Source organism: Python bivittatus, unplaced genomic scaffold, assembly GCF_059951505.1.
Source record: "Python bivittatus isolate LINGU-HERP-01145 unplaced genomic scaffold, Pbiv_v1 ctg000410_np1212, whole genome shotgun sequence".
Lineage (NCBI taxonomy): Eukaryota > Metazoa > Chordata > Lepidosauria > Squamata > Pythonidae > Python > Python bivittatus.
Window position 1 is genome coordinate 314,965 of NW_028277067.1, and position 20,045 is coordinate 335,009.

Below are 20,045 nucleotides of genomic sequence, written 5' to 3' on the forward strand. Positions count from 1 at the left end.
TTATATCTATTCCTCTGATTAGATGCGGGTGACCTGTGATCTGAAGAACAATCTAGAGGTTTTGATTTATGAGAAATGGATAAGGTTTAGGGCTGATTGAGTGCCAGTTTGATGACCCCGTATGCACCACATATCTATCCGAAATCACGTATAGAGACACTCCCTCTAAGCGTGCTTCTGGTATGAAGTGATTTTCCCTCCCAGCCTTAGGATTTCTATTCTGGGAATGAGATTTGTGCCCTTCCCAATATAGTAACTGCTCTCTGCATCTCCATTGGGCCTGTTGGCTGGGGCAGCTGAGAGTGGGAACTCAGCAACATTTGAAGGTCCAGAGGAAGCTCCCTCCTGTTCTGCTGGGATGGCAGGATGGACATCTTCTTTGGGAAATGTCTGTCTTGGTCCAGGGTTCTTGAAGAACATGATAGCACTGAATGTTTACAGGCTTTAGCTTGTGCAGATTACTCCACAGTCACAGAAAAATTGTTTTCATCTTGTTTTGCCAACTTTTGGCTAAAAACTGGAAGGAGACCTGTTATGCAGAACTCCTTCCCCAATCTTCTTCTGGAGACACTATTAATGATTGAGATAATTGTCCTTATTTGAATAACTTCTTTGCAATGTAAGCGTCTTAAGGAGGGATTGCTAGTACTGATTCAGAGCATCAACAGTTATTAGACATTGAAAAAATGTTGAAGAGAAAGTTGAAAAGATGAGGCAAGAATTTTTAAAAAAATAAAAAAAACTCCTTAATTTGATTACATTTTCCACTTCATTGCTTGAAAAATTGATCAGCCTCCCCATCCTTCCTGTCAGCTGATGTCAAAAGACTGAAAGAGTTGAAGAGCAGTGTTGCAATTTGGTTTCATGTGAATATGTCTGATCTCCTTCATTTATCTGGTAGATTGTTTATTTTTCATACATGTCACACTGTGATAAAGAATTATGCTTCTGCTTAATTTGTTGTCTTTAAGAATAGATCATAATTTCTAAATTAGATTTGTATGTGGGGGCTTCTCTCTTCCAGAGCTATGCTACAATGGTGGAACCTATGATGGAATCAAATGCATCTGTAATGAGGATTTATTCTATGGGCCCAAGTGTGAGTTCCCTGTTCAAGAATGCCTCAATGGTGGAACCTATGATGGAATCAAATGCATCTGTAATGAGGATTTATTCTATGGGCCCAAGTGTGAGTTCCCTGTGGATGAGATCCCTGTCAAAGATTGTAAGTACAATCAAGAAGAGCTTGATCGTTCTTTCCAGATGACAGCCTGGTACAGCTTTCTCAAACTGCTTGCATTCCAGATATGTTGGATTATCATACTAAAATAAGGAGAATGCATTTGGAAGGAACCAGGTTTGGAAAATGTGGCCTAATAGAACCTATGTGCTGCACGTAGGGCAGGTGCAGCTAAAAAATAGCCAACTTCCTGTTCCCAGTTCCACCTATCTGGGAAGGATGGTTTACAGAGGCCTGTGTGTTCGCCAGCTCCAAGCTAAAAAGATTAATCTGGAGCTATTGGGCTTTTTTCTTTTCTTTTCACATGGCTACAGAGGCCTTGTGAATAGGTGAAAAGATACTGCCTGTTCTGTGCTGAATAAAGTTTCTTCATCTAAGGAGAATCATGGAGTTGGACTTGGAGACTGCCTCAGAAATACCTGATTGGTCATAAGCTGTTTCCTTTTCCCAGTAAATCAAAAATGAGCTTTCAAGCAGCACAGGGGATCTTGGGATTTGGGCATTTGAAATGGTGTTGGAGAATGCCAACATATTCACCTCTTGCCTGTCACATTTTAGAATTCCTTTGCTGGGAAGTAATTTGTTGAAGCTCATGTGAACACCTCTTTTCCTCTCTTTTAGTATCTGTGACCATTATTGTTGAAACCCAGGTGAGGGTTACTAACAGAGAGTACAACGAATCTCTGGAAGACTTAAGCTCTGCCTATTCTCTGGAAATTCAGGATCAGTTTAGAAAGCAGGTAAGATGTACTAGATCAAGGATATAGACTACATTTGGTCCATGTCACTCAGAGACCATTTAAATCTAATGTATCTTGTACTCTTCCTTAATCAAGGCCAGCATTCCTAATTCTTAACAAGAATGTGTCTCGTTCCAGTCAGAATCTCACCTCCTGGACTCTAAGCTTTCTGTAGCTGAAGAAATTAGAGAAGACATAGCTGTAGACCACATATTAAATGCTTTATGTGGTTTGATTAGAAGAGAATATATGTAGCTCAGGGTTGAACTGTGGAGTCCTTGGTACTCTCTAAGCTTGGTTGTTTGCTTGCAGATGTTTCATTACCTGACCAGGTACCATCATCAGTGTTAGTGAGTGTAGGATTTACTCTGTTTATATAGTAGCTTCCCCTGCCAGTGTTGGTGGGGGTGTGGTTTTCTTCTTGGTAGTTCCTTGATTAGGGTATTGCTTTCTGCTTGATTGTTTGTCTAGTGTTAATCCCTGCTTATCTGGGTGTTGGCTGCTGGAGAGGATGTGTTCTAGTCTTTTTGTTTCCTCCTTAGCTTTTTTTATTATCTCTTTTGAACGGTGTGTAAATGTGGTTTATCTCTATGTGTCTATTGATGGCTGATTTGTCTGAATGCCAAGCTTCCAGGAATTTCCTAGTGTTTTTGGATTTAGCTTGGTCTAGGATGCTCATAGTTTCCCAATTGAAACTATGGTTGAGTCTGTCTTCTGACTGCTAGTTGGTGTTCATGGATGCGCTCTGCTAGTCTTCTGCCTATCTGTTCTACATAGTGAGTGTTAGAGTCCTTACACTGTACATTGTAGATGACTCCTGTTTTTTCTTCTTGGGCTACTGGGACTTTTGGTTTACTTAATATGTAAGTGATGCTGTGTGGCTGTAATAGTCTGTTGGCTGTTTCTGAGATATTTTTGATGTATGGTAGTGTTATCCTTTTCATAGCTTGTGTTGGTTGTGCTGTAGTGGGTTGAGTGGTCAGGCACTTTTTGATAAAGTTGTGTGGGTATCCATTTTGTTGGAAGATGTTGTATAGGCAGTCTGTTTCCTTTTTCTGGTGTTCTGGGTTTCTGCAGTGCGTTTGTACTCATCTGAATAGTGTCCTTACAGAGCTACTCTTGTGGGAGGTTGGGTTGTTACTTTGGTAATGGAGTACTTGGTTAGTGTGGATTTTCAATAGATTGCATTTCTAATTTGCCATTGTTTCCTCAGCTGATGAGGTGATCCAGGAAGGGTAGTGTGTTGTTGTTTTCTTCTTCTGTGGGTTACTCCTGTGTAATTTGCTCCTGAATACTTTTCTTTCCTGGCATAGTTTTGCTTTGTTTATGAAGACATTTCGTATTTTTTGTATGTTGTAGATGAAAATTATTTATCGTGCTGTCCCTGGATACCAAGGTGTGGAGATCTTACAAATGAGGTGGGTGTCTAAGAAAGAGACTAGCTTGAGATGCCATATAATGCCCCATAGGATTATATTCATGTCTTAGGGTTGGGGATGATGAGCCATCAAATGAATTTGTCTCATTCATTCATGCCAGCCTCAGTCCCATGTCTTTTGCCCACCTGAATACACATAGAACTTGTTCTCCTATTGTGGATCCTCCTTTATGATTTAAGTAACCCCCCTTCAGACCAGGGCAAGAGCAGGGGAGGGACGAAGTGTGCATGGAGAATTTGAAGACTGGGCCATTTTACACGTCTTATACATACTTTCAGTCATCATGTGCTCCAGAAAACATCTGAAGATGAAATGGCTCTCCAACAGAAGCACCAACAATGCTGATCTTGAGAGATAAAGCAGTTAGATTTGGACTAAGTTGAAATCTCACTCAGTCATGAAGCTTCCAGGGGAACTTTGAATCAGTATACAATTTGCAACCTAAGCTCTCTCTCTCTTATGGGGATTAAATGGAGTGGAAAGGAATAGAACCATCTGAGCTTGATGGATGAAAGGGGCAGGTCTATCACAGCCTTCACCATGAGTGTTATCAAGCGATAAAATGGTAGTTCAGCACTTGAGTTGCTTTTCCTTCATTGTTCTCTTAGGAACGGCAGTGTTATTGTGATGCATAAAGTCATCTCCCAAGTCCCAGTACAGAACAATTTGCAAATGATCCAGAAGCAGATGGAGAATATTACAGTGTCAGTGAATAACTCCTTGAAAGACACCCATAGCGAAGGGGACTGTAGCAGGCTTTCAGGTATGGGCTGGCTGGGTTAAATTCTTCCATTTGTATGAGATATTTGAATATTCTTTCCCTCTTTTGAGAAATAGTAGGAATTTCAGGGCTATTTCAGCAAGCAACAGGAATATCAGTGGCTTACATCTTTATAGGTATGTATATGTTCATAAATAAAAATGCTGATGTATGTGTTTTGGATAACAAGAAGATGAAGTAGCGGTTTTATCTACATATATTTAACTGGAAGCATCTTCACTCTTGCTGACCTTGAAATTTTTGCAAATACAAAATTTGCAAATACAAAAAATGAAAACAAGATAAATACATAAAGTGATGTAGAAAGTAAAAGAAAAAGAAAAAGAAAATATAACATGGATAATATAAAATCCACAAAAGCATACAGGTCATATATTCATGGACAGATATATATACAAATTCTACATAAGTAGTTCAGTAAATAGTAGCCAGATTTAATTGTAATCATTCATAGTAATCTATATAGTTATCTACACTAAGTGATAAATTGCTAGTAAATTATATTTGCAGACCAGTTGTGGGCATATGCTTGTCTTTCCAGTGTTGAAGAATAAGCCTTTTAGCTGTAAGTATATCATAAAGAATCCAGACATATTGCCAGATATCAATTTTTATGCTATAGGAATATATTGGAAAAGAAAATGAACATCTGAAGGTATTAAATCTCATCTCAGATTTGAGTTAATACAAGTTATAACTTCCTCTCCCAAAGGAATAACTATAGGACACTAGAAACATTGGTTTAAATAAAGCATTAATCTCATTGCATTAGCATGATACCAGTTTGAGCATTCAAATATATATAATCTGGATATCTGCATGGAATAGGGCTTTTGGGGGCACTGTGCCCACTTATAGAATGCTCTCCCAAAGGAGGCTACCATGTTGCTATTGTGCTGGTGCCAGGCAAAGGATCTCTTTTTCTCCAGGGAATTTTAGATTTTGAGAGTTAAATTGTGAAAAGCCTGTTGTGTTGGGACGTCAGTGTTTATCATTATTTTCTCTCCTATCTAATTTGCTAGTAGGTAGTTTAAAAAGAGCAAATAAATAAATAAATAATGCATAGGGTTTCCCCCCATAATTTATATCAGCAGGTTGGAAAAGGTTGGAACAGGTAAAAGATAATTCAGGTGACTAAGGAGATTGGGGGATGTTGTGGGACTCAGGCCAAGCACTGCTGTGGCAAAGAATTTTGTATGTGAGCTTAGCCTTTTGAGATTTGTAGGACTCATTCAACAAATATGAAATCTGAGGTGTTTAAATAAAACAAAGTTTGAAGATACTAATCTTGTTGATAATTTCCTAGATTGTCATTTAAAGAATTTCAATGAAATTCAAATTAAAAATATTGGTGTTTTTCACAACATTTAGTATATTTAGATTTGGTTTAATCCTGAAATCTAGATGAGCTGATATTTTCGACTTCTGTCAAATTGTCCTGTTTACATTTTAAAGTTAGACACTGATGATTTTTTGACATCCCAGATGACGATTTCTTCTACCCTTGACTGCTTCAAAAGGATGATTTTCCTTTGGGGTTTAAAAGAACCCATTTAATATCAGAATGTTTTTGGTACAGAAGAATCTTGGAGGAAATAAATACAGAGAAACAACAGCCCCAGATCACTAATCAGTGCAACTATATTGTTTTCTTCCAGAACCAGAACTGTGCTTTGTTCCTTTACCTAATTCAATTCTTGACACAACTGTACTTTATTCACCAGAAGGTAAGTTCCAGTAAACAGATGGGTTGATAATGATAGCTCTGTCAAGATTATCAGGAGTATGTTTTACATTTTTAAATTACTTGATTTTTCCATCTATATTTTAAATGTGTAATTGCTAATAGTACATAGATGGAAGTCCCTAGAAGATTTGGTGGTATATAGATGTAATCAGTTAATGAATCAGTCAATCTCCTCCAATTCCTTTATGTCCACTTGTAGCATCAGCCCCATAACTCAGCCATGGGAACTTCTAGTCCAAGTGAGCATCACCAGACCTTCAGGTTTTGCTTGCCAGTTAACCCATCTGACTGAAAAACCAGTTTTACCCATCTTCTGTGCTTTGCCATCCCATGTGTTCCATTCTTCTGTAAAACAGGCTGACAAAATTGACCCACAATCAGTGCCCACCAGAAAGGCCCTCTGAGGCAATGTCAGGAGGAGAAAATGCAGAAGAGGCTGTGCAGGGCATGCTAGAAAATGTTGCTGTTTTGTGCTCTTCTCTAGCCAGCCCTCCTTGACAGACACAACCAGACGTCCATGTTAAGGTGCCAGTCCTTGAGCCAGCAGAAAAGCATATGGGCATAAAATTTTGTGGCCCCGGTTGTCAATCTCTATTCTGCCATAGTTGTGAGGCCTGCTAATGGTGCTGTCATTAATGAATTAATGTAGGACAAGTTAAGGAAACTGGCTGGCATACCCCTTGGTTTTGTTTCCCCTCCCACCAACCATAGAAAACAACCCTCAGTTAATGTTCTTCAAGTGGGCCAGTGTAGGTTTGAGTAGTGTAAGTGGGTGCTTGTAAGGACAGATTTAGCCAACTGTGAAGTGCCTAACAGGTCACAGTGCAAAGATACTCAATACCTGTGATCTGTCAGTAGGGTTATTTCCAAACATGGATCAAGTGCTCTTCTGAAAGAGTGTTAAACCTGTGTTCCAGTATAGACCAGGTGGTAGACCATAGGCACACAGATGTGAGAGACTATGGGAGGAAAGCAGGGAACAAGGGATTCGGTTTATTTGAGATGAGGCAATATAGTTCAGATATGAGAGATTTGGGAAGAAGGCATTTCAAAGAAACTCTGCTGTAATTAATCACTATAACTCTAGATGGGAATTTACTCTTACAGTTTTCAAGATTCTGTCTTCACCCCTACTAGCATTCAAGAGACTTTCTTGAAATCCATGTTCTTCTTGCTTCCTCAGTTTGCCAGTTATATGGAATATGATAGTAGGAGAACAATGCTCGTGCTCAGTGCAAACCTTCTTCTGTGCCTGTGACTTATCAGTGAGGTTCTTTCTGGACTGAGTTCAAAAATAGCCCAGCTGACAGCTAAGAAGAAGGACTTGGGGTGAAGTGGAGCCAATAATGAGTGAGCTCTGTCCTGCAGCTAGTGCTGCAAGGGAATGGCAATGGTGGCTGTGAGTGACCAAATGCAGTTCAGCAGCACTCAGAAGTGGCCAATGGACACCCACAGAAAACATGTAATTGTGATTGGCCCACATGTAACCATATCATCACCATAGCTCCTAGTTCTGTCGAAGCTGAAATGGCTTAGGCAAAATGGGGCCCCATCCCCTAGGCAATAAAAATTGTAAAAAGTACAACCATGCAAACCCCATTTTCACCAGAAGCAACGGAGAACATGTCATGCACCCAAGAGTAACAAAATCTGCAACACACAGCTCGTAAAATCTGGCTCTCTTTCCTGGCTTAAACTGACCTGTCTAGTACCAGGTTAGCACTCTTTCAAAAGAGCAGTATGCTAATTTTTTAAACATGGGTTTAGCACTCTTTTGAAAGAATGAAAAGCCATGTTCATAAGGAGTGCATATAATACCTGACAAATTCTTTGGAAAAATCAGGCATTATATGGACAGATGGCCCCTTAGATGCCAATTATTCAGCCCAAGCCCAAATGGCCTTAGAAAGCCATTCACAGCAACAAGAGACAGGGATAGGAGATGGGCAGATCCAAACGCCTAACTTCGCTAGCAACCATTTTGTCAGTGAAGTGTGCCAGATTACACCCACAGCAAAATATTGTGTCAGGAGAAAAGGAAAACATTTCAAAATTTGAACAACTAAGGATGACTTTGAGAGACAGTTTGGTGTAGTGGTTAAAGACCCCAGGCTAGAAACCTAGAAACTGTGAGTTCTAGTCCTGCCTTAGGCACAAAGCCAGCTGGGTCAGTCACTCTCTCTCAGCCCTAGGAAGAAGGCAATGGCAAACCACTCTCACAAACATTATCAAGAAAATTGCAGGCATTTGTCCAGGTAGTCACTAGGAGTCAAGACTGTTCTGAAGGCACCAAAAAAAAAAAAAAAAAAAAACCAAGCTAACCATGTTCATGCCGAGGTTAGGGGGACATGAGGAAGAATTCAAAGACAACCTCTCCATCTTGTATTTTAATTGTATTGTAATTTCCATCCTTGGTATTTTAATGCTTGCTTGCAGAGCTCTGCTATCTGTAAATTCTCATAGCTTCTGCACTTGCTTGTTCTAGCTCATACTATCATCTTGACTCTCAATCTTCACCCCTACAGGGGCACCTCCATGCTAATGACAATTCACTCCTGTATATTTTCTTTTCTTTCCTACTCACCCCAAACCATAGGAGGATTTCCCCCCCAAAACTGATGTTGCATAGCGCATGCAGCAGATGGGTGGTGGAATAGAATTATATTGTTAAATTTCAATACATTTGTTGCATTCTCTATCTTCAGATCATAGTCCAGTCCAATCATGTTATTTGTCCTGTATGAAATGTCCACATTTCAGTAGATAATGAGAACCATTTATTTTTCAGACATTTGCAAAAATAGTAGTGATCCAAGGTATGCAGACTACTATTATCCCCAGATAATAGAAGGCTCTCTGCGCTGTATCTCGAGATGTGTCAAGGGCACTCAGGGCTCCATGAACTGCTTCAATGGTGTTTGTCGCATTTTTGAAATTGGTCCCCAATGCAGGTAAGTAGACAGAGGAAGGAGTAGCAGCAAAGGAGTCCCTAGATCCAGATTTGTCATGCCACTTAAAGCCTGAAATAAAACTACCATCAGAATTAGTAACTAACTAGGGGATTCTCCCACCTTCCTCAACTTTTTTGCTTTTAAAACCCCCAATATTTCTTAAATGTCCTGTAGACGTTGCTATCAGTATAGTTATTAACAAATTAAACATGAAAAATCTATGAAAAACTAAGAATAAGAAAAGCAAGGTAAAGAAATTTATTTGGAGTGCCAGATTGTACAAAATGAAAGAGGGATTTTGGTATCCTGGGATCCTTCAGTTGATGTTTCAAAGGAGCCCTCTCTGAGTATTGACTCTACCATTAACTCTGCAAGGGTAGAGTGATTTTGGGGGACTGTGATACTTCAGGAATGAGTGAGAATATAATAATAAGAATTTCCCTGCATTTTAAAATGAGATGACCTCAAGAAAAAAAAATGAAATGCTTTTTGTGATCTATGTTAGGATTTGGGAGCTTATGATCCTGAGGGCATTTCAATCTCCATTTCTGGGAAGCTGGGTTGGGAGTGGCTGCCATGACAATTATGGGCTTGTCTCAGGTAATCACTCATCTAACTCATGCAGGTCTCAGGTAATCACTCATCTAACTCATGCCACATGCTTGACCTAGGTTTTTTTTTTGAGCAGTTGGGTTGTATCTAACTGTATATGGTGGACATTTCTAATTTCTGATCATCTTATACTTACTACCATGACCAACCTCTGTAGAGAAGGAGAACAGATTAGGCTGGTCTGCCCAAGGTGCCTTATGGACAACAGAACCATACACATCTTACAGGAGCTTCATTGGTTACCAGTAGGTTTCCAATTTCTACCGGACTGTCTCCTGTGAATAAAATTTCCCTGAACTTGCCACTCATGAAGGTGTACTTATGATTCCCTCTCTCTAAATAATTTGGGGGGATGGCAATGCAGAGACAAGCATTCTATCTCTGTGGCTGACCCACATGTTGGAATTCTCTTCCCCCTGGAGTTAGGATGGCTCCCTCCTTACTTGTGTTCCAGAAACAGGTGAAAAACATTAGAAGATAGGTTGACTGGAAAGTTGACAGTTATAGAGTTGCAGGGGGTTATGATTTGATGCCTACTGCTAATTTATTCTATTTTTATGATATGTTTAATTAAAAACATTTCTGTAATGTTAGTTTTTTATGATGTTTTGCTATTGTGAGTCAGAATCTCATGAAATGGGCAGCATAGAAATATTGTAAATAAAATAAAGGGAGAGCCTTCTTTATCGACCTCTCTCTCTCTCTCTCTCTCTCTCTCTCATAGTTGCAATGATTTGGACATGTTCTGGTACCTGGATAGTTACTGTCAATTACGTATCCAAAAGAGCACTGTGGGCCTTAGTCTTGCCCTGGCTGTGCTCTTTGTGGGCAGTATCATCCTGACTATGTTCCTCATCAGAGCCAAGTGGAAGAAATCTAGGAACAGGTAAGAAGCCTGAGGGTACATAGTAGTAAAGTAGAAAATGGACCAAGGACCATCTGACTGAGAAGGGTGCCCTAATGACTTACAACATCCTTTTAAAAGAGCTAGAAGACCTGAACACTCTCAGAGCAATATATGGGGGGGGGGGGGATGGTTATTTTGGGTTATGTAAGAGATGAAGAGGCTACTATTATTAGTGAACCAAAGAGTTGGTAGCCTGAGGTGAAGAGAATCACCTGGTTTGTATCTTTGTTTTTTCCAATGATCTGTGTTTTTTCTTGCAGATGGTTTGATGATTTTGAGATCTGGTACAGACAGGACACAGAGGAAGAGTGGATACCATCAGCGGGTCTGACCATCATGAATGAACCAGCAGTTTCCTCCTGGAATGGTAAGTATTCATTCTACCATGAGGAAGATGACATCTGTGGCAAGCACAGAAGTTTATCCTGTTAAGAGTCAGAACTTGCTCTCCACAGCTTAGACTCAAAGCTTTAATGAAATGCAAGGAACTGTTATTTATGTATCCAGAAAGACCTTTGATGGGATAAAGGGGGCTTTCATATTTTTGGCCAATATGTCATTCTAATTATTGGAATTTTTCTTTAGAACATCTAAACCAAAATAAAACCTTCAACCCATGCCTCAACTCAGTAGATACTTCAGTACAGGTATGTATAACTGAATGCATCTTTCCAGCAGAAAGCAGATATTGTAATGCGTAATCTGGAGAAGGGCATCAAGACATGTAGAGTTAAGAAGTGTGCTGAGTGTGTAGGAATAGAATTTGTTCACTCAGAGTTGAATTTTTTAATGTTGATGCTTGCAAATGAGCATGTGAATGAAGTGATCTGATATGCTGAGACTGAAAAAGAATTTAGTAAAGTACTTAATCAATACTCCTGAATAATTAGCTGTCATACAGTATAAATAGTACAAGTGTTCTTGTGGATTTGTTAAGGCCTGAAGATTTTGAGAAAGTGAAATGGAAAACTTACTGAAAACCTACCTTGCTTTGGACATAGATGGCTTTGGAAATTCAAGAAATCTACTCATGGAAGCATGAAGAAGAATATTACCTTGTGATATACTTACTAAATTCACACATTCCAAAACAAAAGAAGCAATATTAAAATTAAAAAGGAATGATACTCTTTTAAAATTTGGAGACATAATAATTGAGATTCTACCGAATGTGCCTCTGGATATACTTAGAAAGAAGAGAGGCTTAAAATCTCTAGCAAATGATATTTAAGAAAGAAATATCATATATAGGTGGGCTACTCCATTCCATCTATGGATCTTTATTGATGGTAGTAACCTTTTATATATTCAGCTGATGATGCCAATAGAATGCTTGAATCATTGACAGAAAAGGTGAAAAATGGCCAAGAACAGACAGAAGATAATAATAATAATAATACTAATAACATCAACAACAATAATAACAGCAACAACAACTGGACCAAGCAGCTGCTTTTCCACTATAAATTACTCTGATAACTGATGCCACGGATCAAATTAAAATATTTTCAACTAATATTAATGGGCTCAATTGCTCATTTAAAAAGAAAAAGGTTCCAGTCAGTCTTGTATGGGGGAGGTCCAGCCCACAATCCCTGCAATATAATATAACACTTTTCAAGAAATTCTGGTTAAACCAATAACTCAGTCCAATAATATCAATGACTTTCTTTGTCGTGGAAAGAAGCTTTTATCTTTCCGATCTAGATCTAAAGAAGGAAATGACCCAGCTCATCCACAGTCATACAAACTTATTTCCTTATAGACTATAAACATTTTACAGTAATACTTGCAAAGGAAATAAATGGCCTTCTAACTGAACTAATATGTCCTACATTAATACAACTGATAATGGAACATATATAATGGAGTCAGGATATCAGATCAACAAGGATAAGATCCAAATCTTGACATGGAAGAAGAAAATTTGCATGCTGAAGAAGGAAAGCAATTTTTGCAGCAAATAATGTTATTTAATAATACTGCTAAAAGGGATAAATACATGGGGATTTTCTTGACAAAAAATAATAAAGACCTAATTAAAAATAATTATTTACAGAACTGGAAAAAATATAATGGCAGATGTCTTAAGATGGAGAAGGTTAACACTGTCTTGGTTAGGAAGAATTGCAGCTATTAAAATTAGGCTGCAATTATGGCTCACCTTTCTCTTTTAAATTATTACAATAAAAATTGAAAATAAAGTATTAAATGACTGGCAAGACGAGAAACAAACTTCATATGACTGAATACAAAATTTAGGATTAAATTTAAGATACTACAGGATTTGAAAGAATGAAGTGGCCAGGCAGTACCAAACTTCAAAATGTGCTATCAAGATAGCTGTTTAACTTGGATTACAGACTGGATTATATCACTTTATGGTTGGATTTCTTCTACTGATGGAAGAGGACTTCCACATGATTTGCTTAAAAATCTTTGCAAAGATATAAATAGAAACACACAACTTGTAAGAGATCATTCAATAGTAAGTGACATATTAAAAGTTGGGAAAAGAATCAGTCCAGATTTATCACCTCTTGTTTTAGTTATGGATTATCTTTTGCTTCATTTTCATCAAGAAGAAAATGCAAAGAAATTTGCCCAGTGGAGAGACAACAGATTGTACAGACAGTCAGACCTAATTATTATTAAGACAGAGATGAAATATTTTGAGACTCTTCAGAATGGACAGAACTACTGATTAGTTCCAATACCATATCTTCAATTAAGTAATATAGTTTAAAAGAATTGCAAAAACAAGCAGAGATTTGACTGAATTTGAAAATCTTATACCTTAAAATTCAGAGGATTTGCTGTGTCTTATTTATAAGTTGATAGTTAAATATTACTCAAAACTGATCAAGCTAAAGATTGTATGATTAAATGGATGCAGAATTTAAACAGAATAACTGATAACATGCAGCAATAGGAATTTCAATGGAAGACAACTATTAAATTTAGATGAACTAAATTAGATATTAAATTTAGATATTTAGAGAAAACTGGTATAAGATGTTTTGCTGATGGTATATATTGATTACTAAAATTGACAGTTCATTTTCTGAAACTTGGTGGAAATGTTAAAATCAAGTTGAATCATTCTGTATTTTACCATTAAATGGATGCAGAATTTAAACAGAATAACTGATAACATGCAGCAATAGGAATTTCAATGGAAGACAACTATTAAATTTAGATGAACTAAATTAGATATTAAATTTAGATATTTAGAGAAAACTGGTATAAGATGTTTTGCTGATGGTATATATTGATTACTAAAATTGACAGTTCATTTTCTGAAACTTGGTGGAAATGTTAAAATCAAGTTGAATCATTCTGTATTTTGTGGCAATGCTGTAAAGCTTAAAAATGTTGGAAAATTATTTATAACACAATGCCACAAATTCTAAAAGTTGAATTTCCTTTTCACCCTGTCATGTTTTTATTAAATATTACTAAACCTTACATCCCCACAAGGTATATTGAATTAGCCTTGTATATGGTAATTACTGCAAGAATATTGCAGTAATATGTCTCAAATAACTTCTCATTTGAAAAGCAAAACTCAAAGCATTTTGGATTATAGTTTCATTCATGAGCTTGTACCCACATCCAAAATTTGGGTTTCTCTTAACATAAAGTCTTAATATTTAACTCTCAATGATCTGTTAAATAAGGATAGATTCTTTATCAACTAGACAGGGGAAAATCAGGAGTCTGATAGCACTTTTTCTGCCTAACAAAATTTAATTAAAAAGCATAAGCTTTCATGAGCTGCAGCTCACTTCATCAGATGCAGAGTGGCTAGACTGATGTAGGATTTACATTGGGATAGAGGGGAAAGGCAGGGGAAAATAAGTTGGTTTATTTACACGTGAGACAGATTACAAGTACAGTAATTAACCATTGTAACAGTTAAAAATCCATTGTGTTTGTTGAGACCCTTTGGGATTGCCTGAAACCTTTTGATGGATGGGAGTTCAACAATTTCTCACTCAAGTGAGAAAGTCCGGCAGTTCTCTTGGCAAGATTTCAGAAGTGGTTTGCCACTGCTTCCCTCCTAGAGCTGAGAGAGAGGGACTGGCCCAAGGTCACCCAGCTGGCTTCGTGACTAAGGCGGGACTAGAACTCCCGGTCTCCCTTTTCTAACCCAGTGCCATTAACCACTACTATACAATATTCCTATCACAGTAATTAATTACATGTAAATTCCTGCTTTAGAGACATGCTTCTGTTTTGATTTCCCCTTTTCTCCTTTTCCGCATGTTGTAGACTGTAAGTCTGAAAGCTGAGACTGTCTTGCTGTCATATATAAGCTGTTTAAGAGTCTTTTTAGCTAAAGAACTGGCTAGAAATGCTTTAGCTAAACAAATAAGTAAATAACGTGTTAATACAGTGGGGCAAAAAAGTATTTAGTCAGCCACCAATTGTGCAAGTTCTCCCACTTAAAAAGATGAGAGAGGCCTGTAATTTTCATCATAGGTATACCTCAACTATGAGAGACAAAATGGGGAAAAAAATCCAGAAAATCACATTGTCTGATTTTTAAAGAATTTATTTGCAAATCATGGTGGAAAATAAGTATTTGGTCAATATCAAAAGTTCATCTCAATACTTTGTTATATATCCTTTGTTGGCAATGACAGAGGTCAAACGTTTTCTGTAAGTCTTCACAAGGTTTTCACACACTGTTGCTGGTATTCTGGCCCATTCCTCCATGCAGATCTCCTCTGGAGCAGTGATGTTTTGGGGCTGTCACTGGGCAACACGGACTTTCAACTCCCTCCAAAGGTTTTCCATGGGGTTGAGATCTGGAGACTGGCTAGGCCACTCCAGGACCTTCAAATGCTTCTTACTTGAAATTACTTCTTACTTGGGATCATTGTCATGCTGAAAGACCCAGCCACGTTTCATCTTCAATGCCCTTGCTGATAGAAGGAGGTGTTCACTCAAAATCTCACGATACATGGCCCCATTCATTCTTTCCTTTACACGGATCAGTCGTCCTGGTCCCTTTGCAGAAAAACAGCCCCAAAGCATGATGTTTCCACCCCCATGCTTCACAGTAGGTATGGTGTTCTTTGGATGCAACTCAGCATTCTCTCTCCTCCAAACACGACGAGTTGAGTTTAGACCAAAACGTTCTACTTTGGTTTCATCTGACCATATGACATTCTCCCAATCCTCTTCTGGATCATCCAAATGCTCTCTAGCAAACTTCAGACAGGCCCGGACATGTACTGGCTTAAGCAGGGGGACACGTCTGGCACTGCAGGATTTGAGTCCCTGGCGGCGTAGTGTGTTACTGATGGTAGCCTTTGTTACTTTGGTCCCAGCTCTCTGCAGGTCATTCACTAGGTCCCCCCGTGTGGTTCAGGGATTTTTGCTCACCGTTCTTGCGATCATTTTGACCCCACGGGGTGAGATCTTGCGTGGAGCCCCAGATCGAGGGAGATTATCAGTGGTCTTGTATGTCTTCCATTTTCTAATTATTGCTCCCACAGTTGATTTCTTCACACCAAGCTGCTTGCCTATTGCAGATTCAGTCTTCCCAGCCTGGTGCAGGTCTACAATTTTGTTTCTGGTGTCCTTCAACAGCTCTTTGGTCTTGGCCATAGTCGAGTTTGGAGTATGACTGTTTGAGGTTGTGGACAGGGGTCTTTTATACTGATAACAAGGTCAAACAGGTGCCATTACTACAGGTAACGAGTGGAGGACAGAGGAGCCTCTTAAAGAAGTAGTTACAGGTCTGTGAGAGCCAGACATCTTGCTTGTTTGTAGGTGACCAAATACTTATTTTCCACCATGATTTGCAAATAAATTCTTTAAAAATCAGACAATGTGATTTTCTGGATTTTTTTTCTCATTTTGTCTCTCATAGTTGAGGTATACCTATGATGAAAATTACAGGCCTCTCTCATCTTTTTAAGTGGGTGAACTTGCACAATTGGTGGCTGACTAAATACTTTTTTGCCCCACTGTATGTTAACTAATGCCCATCAACTAAACTATTAGAATCGAAGCAGATAAACTAGTATAAATTAAATTATAATTTTGCACTTGTTACTAAGCTTCACTTTGTTAGCTTTTTCAACCTGTCCCTCCAGCCCCAGCCACCCCCACCTCTCAAAAAAATGAGGGCAAGTAAAATGACATAAAAGCATGATATATGTAAGAGCTAATTAAAAGACACAAAAACTTTTTAAAATTGCTCCCCCTCCCCCACCATTTTCATTCTAGCAGCAGCAAAATACCTATTTTTAGATTTTGTAATTTTTTAAAGATCAGGCTGTATTTATGGCCGAGTCAAAAATTTATAGAAGTGAACTGGCTCTCTTTTTCCTTGGAAGGAAGGCTTCCCCAGAGTGGCCCCTTAGGAGCTGAGATGGCAAGAGCCCATCACCATAGGATATAATTTGCCGGAGCATTGTTGGGAATGGTGGCTGTTGAGCAACAGTTACTACAATGTATTGTCGAAGGCTTTCATGGCCGGCATACGATGGCTGGTGTGGGTCTTCCGGGCTGTGTGGCCGTGTTCTGGAAGTTTTGTTTCCTAATGTTTCCCCAGCTTCTGAGAGAACTGCTCCTGTCTGTGCTCCTGCACTCTGAAGATGCCGGTCACAGGTGCTGGCGAAACGTTAGGAAACAAAACTTCCAGAACACGGCCACACAGCCCGGAAGACCCACACCAGCCAGTTACTACAATCACTGACAATAGTTATAGCTCTGTTTTGGCTGTCCTCAAACTGAACTTGCTAACATCCTTCCGCTTCATACACGCATGCACACATATGCATTGTCCCTGTTTGTGAAACATGGCTATTACCTAACTAAACATACAGCATCTGGGTTGCAGAAATGCAGATGATCACAAGAGGGCAGCAAACAGACACAGAAAAGTCTAACTCTAGTGGAGGTCTGCTTTTCACCTCCAGGTAGGGTAGGCCTAATGGCCTAGTTGTATGTTGTAGTCATATGATTTAAAAGAGCAAGCCTGGTTTCAAATGAATTCTGCTTTTTCAAAGACATTAGAATTCAATTTATATTTCTGTTTTGTAGTTGTATTTCCAGAAGCCGACAATAGAGATTGACTGATTTCCCACTGAGACACACCCTGCATCTTCTCCTTGAGTAGCTGAGATGAACAACTAAATTAACATCCTAACAACCGTATCAAATATCTACCAATAGACTGACTGATCTAATGGGTGATGGCAATAATTCTTATATTCCCAATTGTCTTAGTTCTTAAATTATCAGTTTGTTAATAAGCAAAAGAAACTATTTATTGAAGAATATTAAGTAAAGAACATTAAAAATTGTTTATATGAAAAGTGTAATATTATATTTTTATGTAAAAAGCACTATATTGTATTTTATATAAAAAGCACTTTATTATATTTTATTGTAGAGGAAAGGAGTCTACAGTTACATGTTTATCATAATTTAGATTAACAGCCCCCTCCCCACCCCTATCCCAGTTAGATATAGATTGGCTTTCCAAACTTGATGCTGGATGATAAAATTGACTGACTAGCTTTTGCTAAATTGTAAGAACAATAATAGGGGGACGCGGTGGCGCAGCGGCTTAATGACGCTGAAAGTTGCTGGCCAGAAATGGTCGATGCTTCAGCGGTTCGAGTCCAGCCTTCGTGTTAACAGGGTGAGCTCCTGTTTCCTCCCCAGTTCCTGTCAACCCAACAGTTCGAAAACTCACCTGAGTAGATAAATGGGTACTCTCACTCCTGTGGGAGGAAAAATGCTGGCGGCGCCTTGCAAAAAGGAGTCGGGAGCAGTTGCCGGTAAGCGCGAAAAACCGCCCGCGCGCGAAAAGGGCGTGAAGCAACGGAAACCCCGCGTCCTGCGCTCGCCAGCTGGGCTCTGCTCTAGGAAGGAGGCACTGGCAAACCACTTTTGAAACACCTTGCCTTGAAAACTGCAAGGACTTGTCCAAGCAGTCACTGCAGAGTCGGTAACGACTGAGCGCAGATTAAAAAAAAAAAAAAAAAGAACAATAATATTGTTGGGGAATCTGAATAACCTGAAAAAAGTTTTCTTTTTCTGTTTGATAAAAACAAAGCCTTAAACTGACCCCAACTTTTCTCATACTTTTTCAGTTCTTTTGGAATGATAAACTTGGCAATATATCTTCATGGTGATGTGTAGGAGGAAGATTGATAACCCTTGAAGGAGGTGACTGAAATTGGCTTTGTTCCAACTCAAATCAGTCCCAAATTGGTTCCCTCCAGTTATGTTGGGCTATAATTCCCATCCTCCCCAACCAGCATGTCTATACCTGAATTTCAGAGCTAATAGAGGCCTCCTGTCTTCAGCTCCAGATTTTTTCATTTTCTTGGACTCTCCTTTCCCTTTTTTAGAAATGTTTTTAAATTGATGTTTTATGTATTTATATATATTTATGTTTTTAATGTTCTGTGTGAGTCGCCCAGAGTTCCCCCATTGGGGGGAGATGGGCAGGGGAGAAATTTGATAAATAAATAAATAATATAGCAATGTCTTGGCAAATAAACTGTAGTATTAATAGAAATCTGATTGTTCAGAGACTGGCTCTCAGCTAAGTACCTGATAACTATGAAATATATAATTTATAAAAATATCATAAATCCTACATAATTAATTGGATATATTTAAGGCATAATATTCCCATGGATGTTTACTTATTAACCTGATTATATTAATAATATATGTTATATACACTATATTTGTAATCTGCAACAATAATATATGAATACTTCATATTGGAATAAATCTTTTAAAAAATTAAATTTGGCAAAGTTTGTGGAGTAATAATATACATGAAAGATAAGTAATGCGAAACAGGAATAAAACCTATTTTTAAAGAAATCGCCAATCATAATTCCCTCTGAAGAAAAATTAATATATAGCATGACAGCTGTTAGTTCTATGGAAAGTGCAGGTTTTCTTCTCCTTCTAGCAGAAATTCAGTATGATGTTGAAGAATTAAGTTTATTGGTCACTAGTAAGACACTTGCAAGAGAATTTTTTATGAGCAATGCATCTTCTCTCAATAAAAATGGGGAAAACTAAACATATGGCAGGGATAAACACAGCTAATTATATAGCAATATGGGATAGGAGTTTGAAACCCAAACCTAACTTTTAAACAATTTTATATAAATAAAAGAACTGCAAAATCCCACACCCCCGGGAGAATCTGAGATAAGTTATTGTCATATTATAAGCCTTTTGTTAGTAGCTGGTAATAAGGCAAGTATATAGACAGAGAGTAATTAAGCCTTGGTGAGTACAGAGTTTTTATCTTCCTTGGACTTAAGTAGTTTGCAAACTGCTAGCAAGAGGTATTCACAGGCAACAATACAGGAATAATCTAAAGGTCTGTGGCCGTAGTGTTCTACAGAAGATACAAAGAGTCAAGCCAGGGGTCAAAATACAGGGCGAGGAACAAGAAGAATTTAGAGCAGGATACCACAGAAACACAGGTCTGAAGCAGGAGAACTGTTTCCCACAAAAAGCAAAAAGACCCGGAGGATATTTTTATACAGCCCCAGTTGCTGGTATGGCTTAATTAGGGGAGTTGTTGTCATTGTCTCTGGTTGCTGGCTCAGCTCTCCAGTTGCCTGTT

General features: G+C 38.4%; 1 protein-coding gene across 3 annotated transcripts in view; it reads left to right on the forward strand.

Annotated features, from left to right (window-relative positions):
• Positions 1–19,149, forward strand: part of LOC107326503 (mucin-3A-like) — a 20,226-nt gene extending 1,077 nt beyond the window's left edge. The window contains exons 2-12 of one of the 3 annotated variants that reach the window (XR_015796596.1): positions 1,025–1,225; positions 1,862–1,980; positions 3,340–3,398; positions 4,028–4,182; positions 5,859–5,927; positions 8,736–8,898; positions 10,235–10,396; positions 10,678–10,784; positions 11,003–11,064; positions 17,480–17,628; positions 18,538–19,149. Coding sequence is in view for 2 of the 3 variants with exons in the window: in XM_088143313.1 (XP_087999439.1) it covers positions 1,025–1,225; positions 1,862–1,980; positions 3,340–3,398; positions 4,028–4,182; positions 5,859–5,927; positions 8,736–8,898; positions 10,235–10,396; positions 10,678–10,784; positions 11,003–11,064; positions 18,538–18,579 (1,139 nt within the window). In the remaining variant the exon portion in view is untranslated. Of the gene's footprint in view, positions 1–1,024; positions 1,226–1,861; positions 1,981–3,339; positions 3,399–4,027; positions 4,183–5,858; positions 5,928–8,735; positions 8,899–10,234; positions 10,397–10,677; positions 10,785–11,002; positions 11,065–17,479 lie in introns of all 3 variants that reach the window. The other 2 variants (XM_088143314.1, XM_088143313.1) reach the window with 2 other exon arrangements.
• The last annotated feature ends 896 nt before the right edge of the window (positions 19,150–20,045 follow it).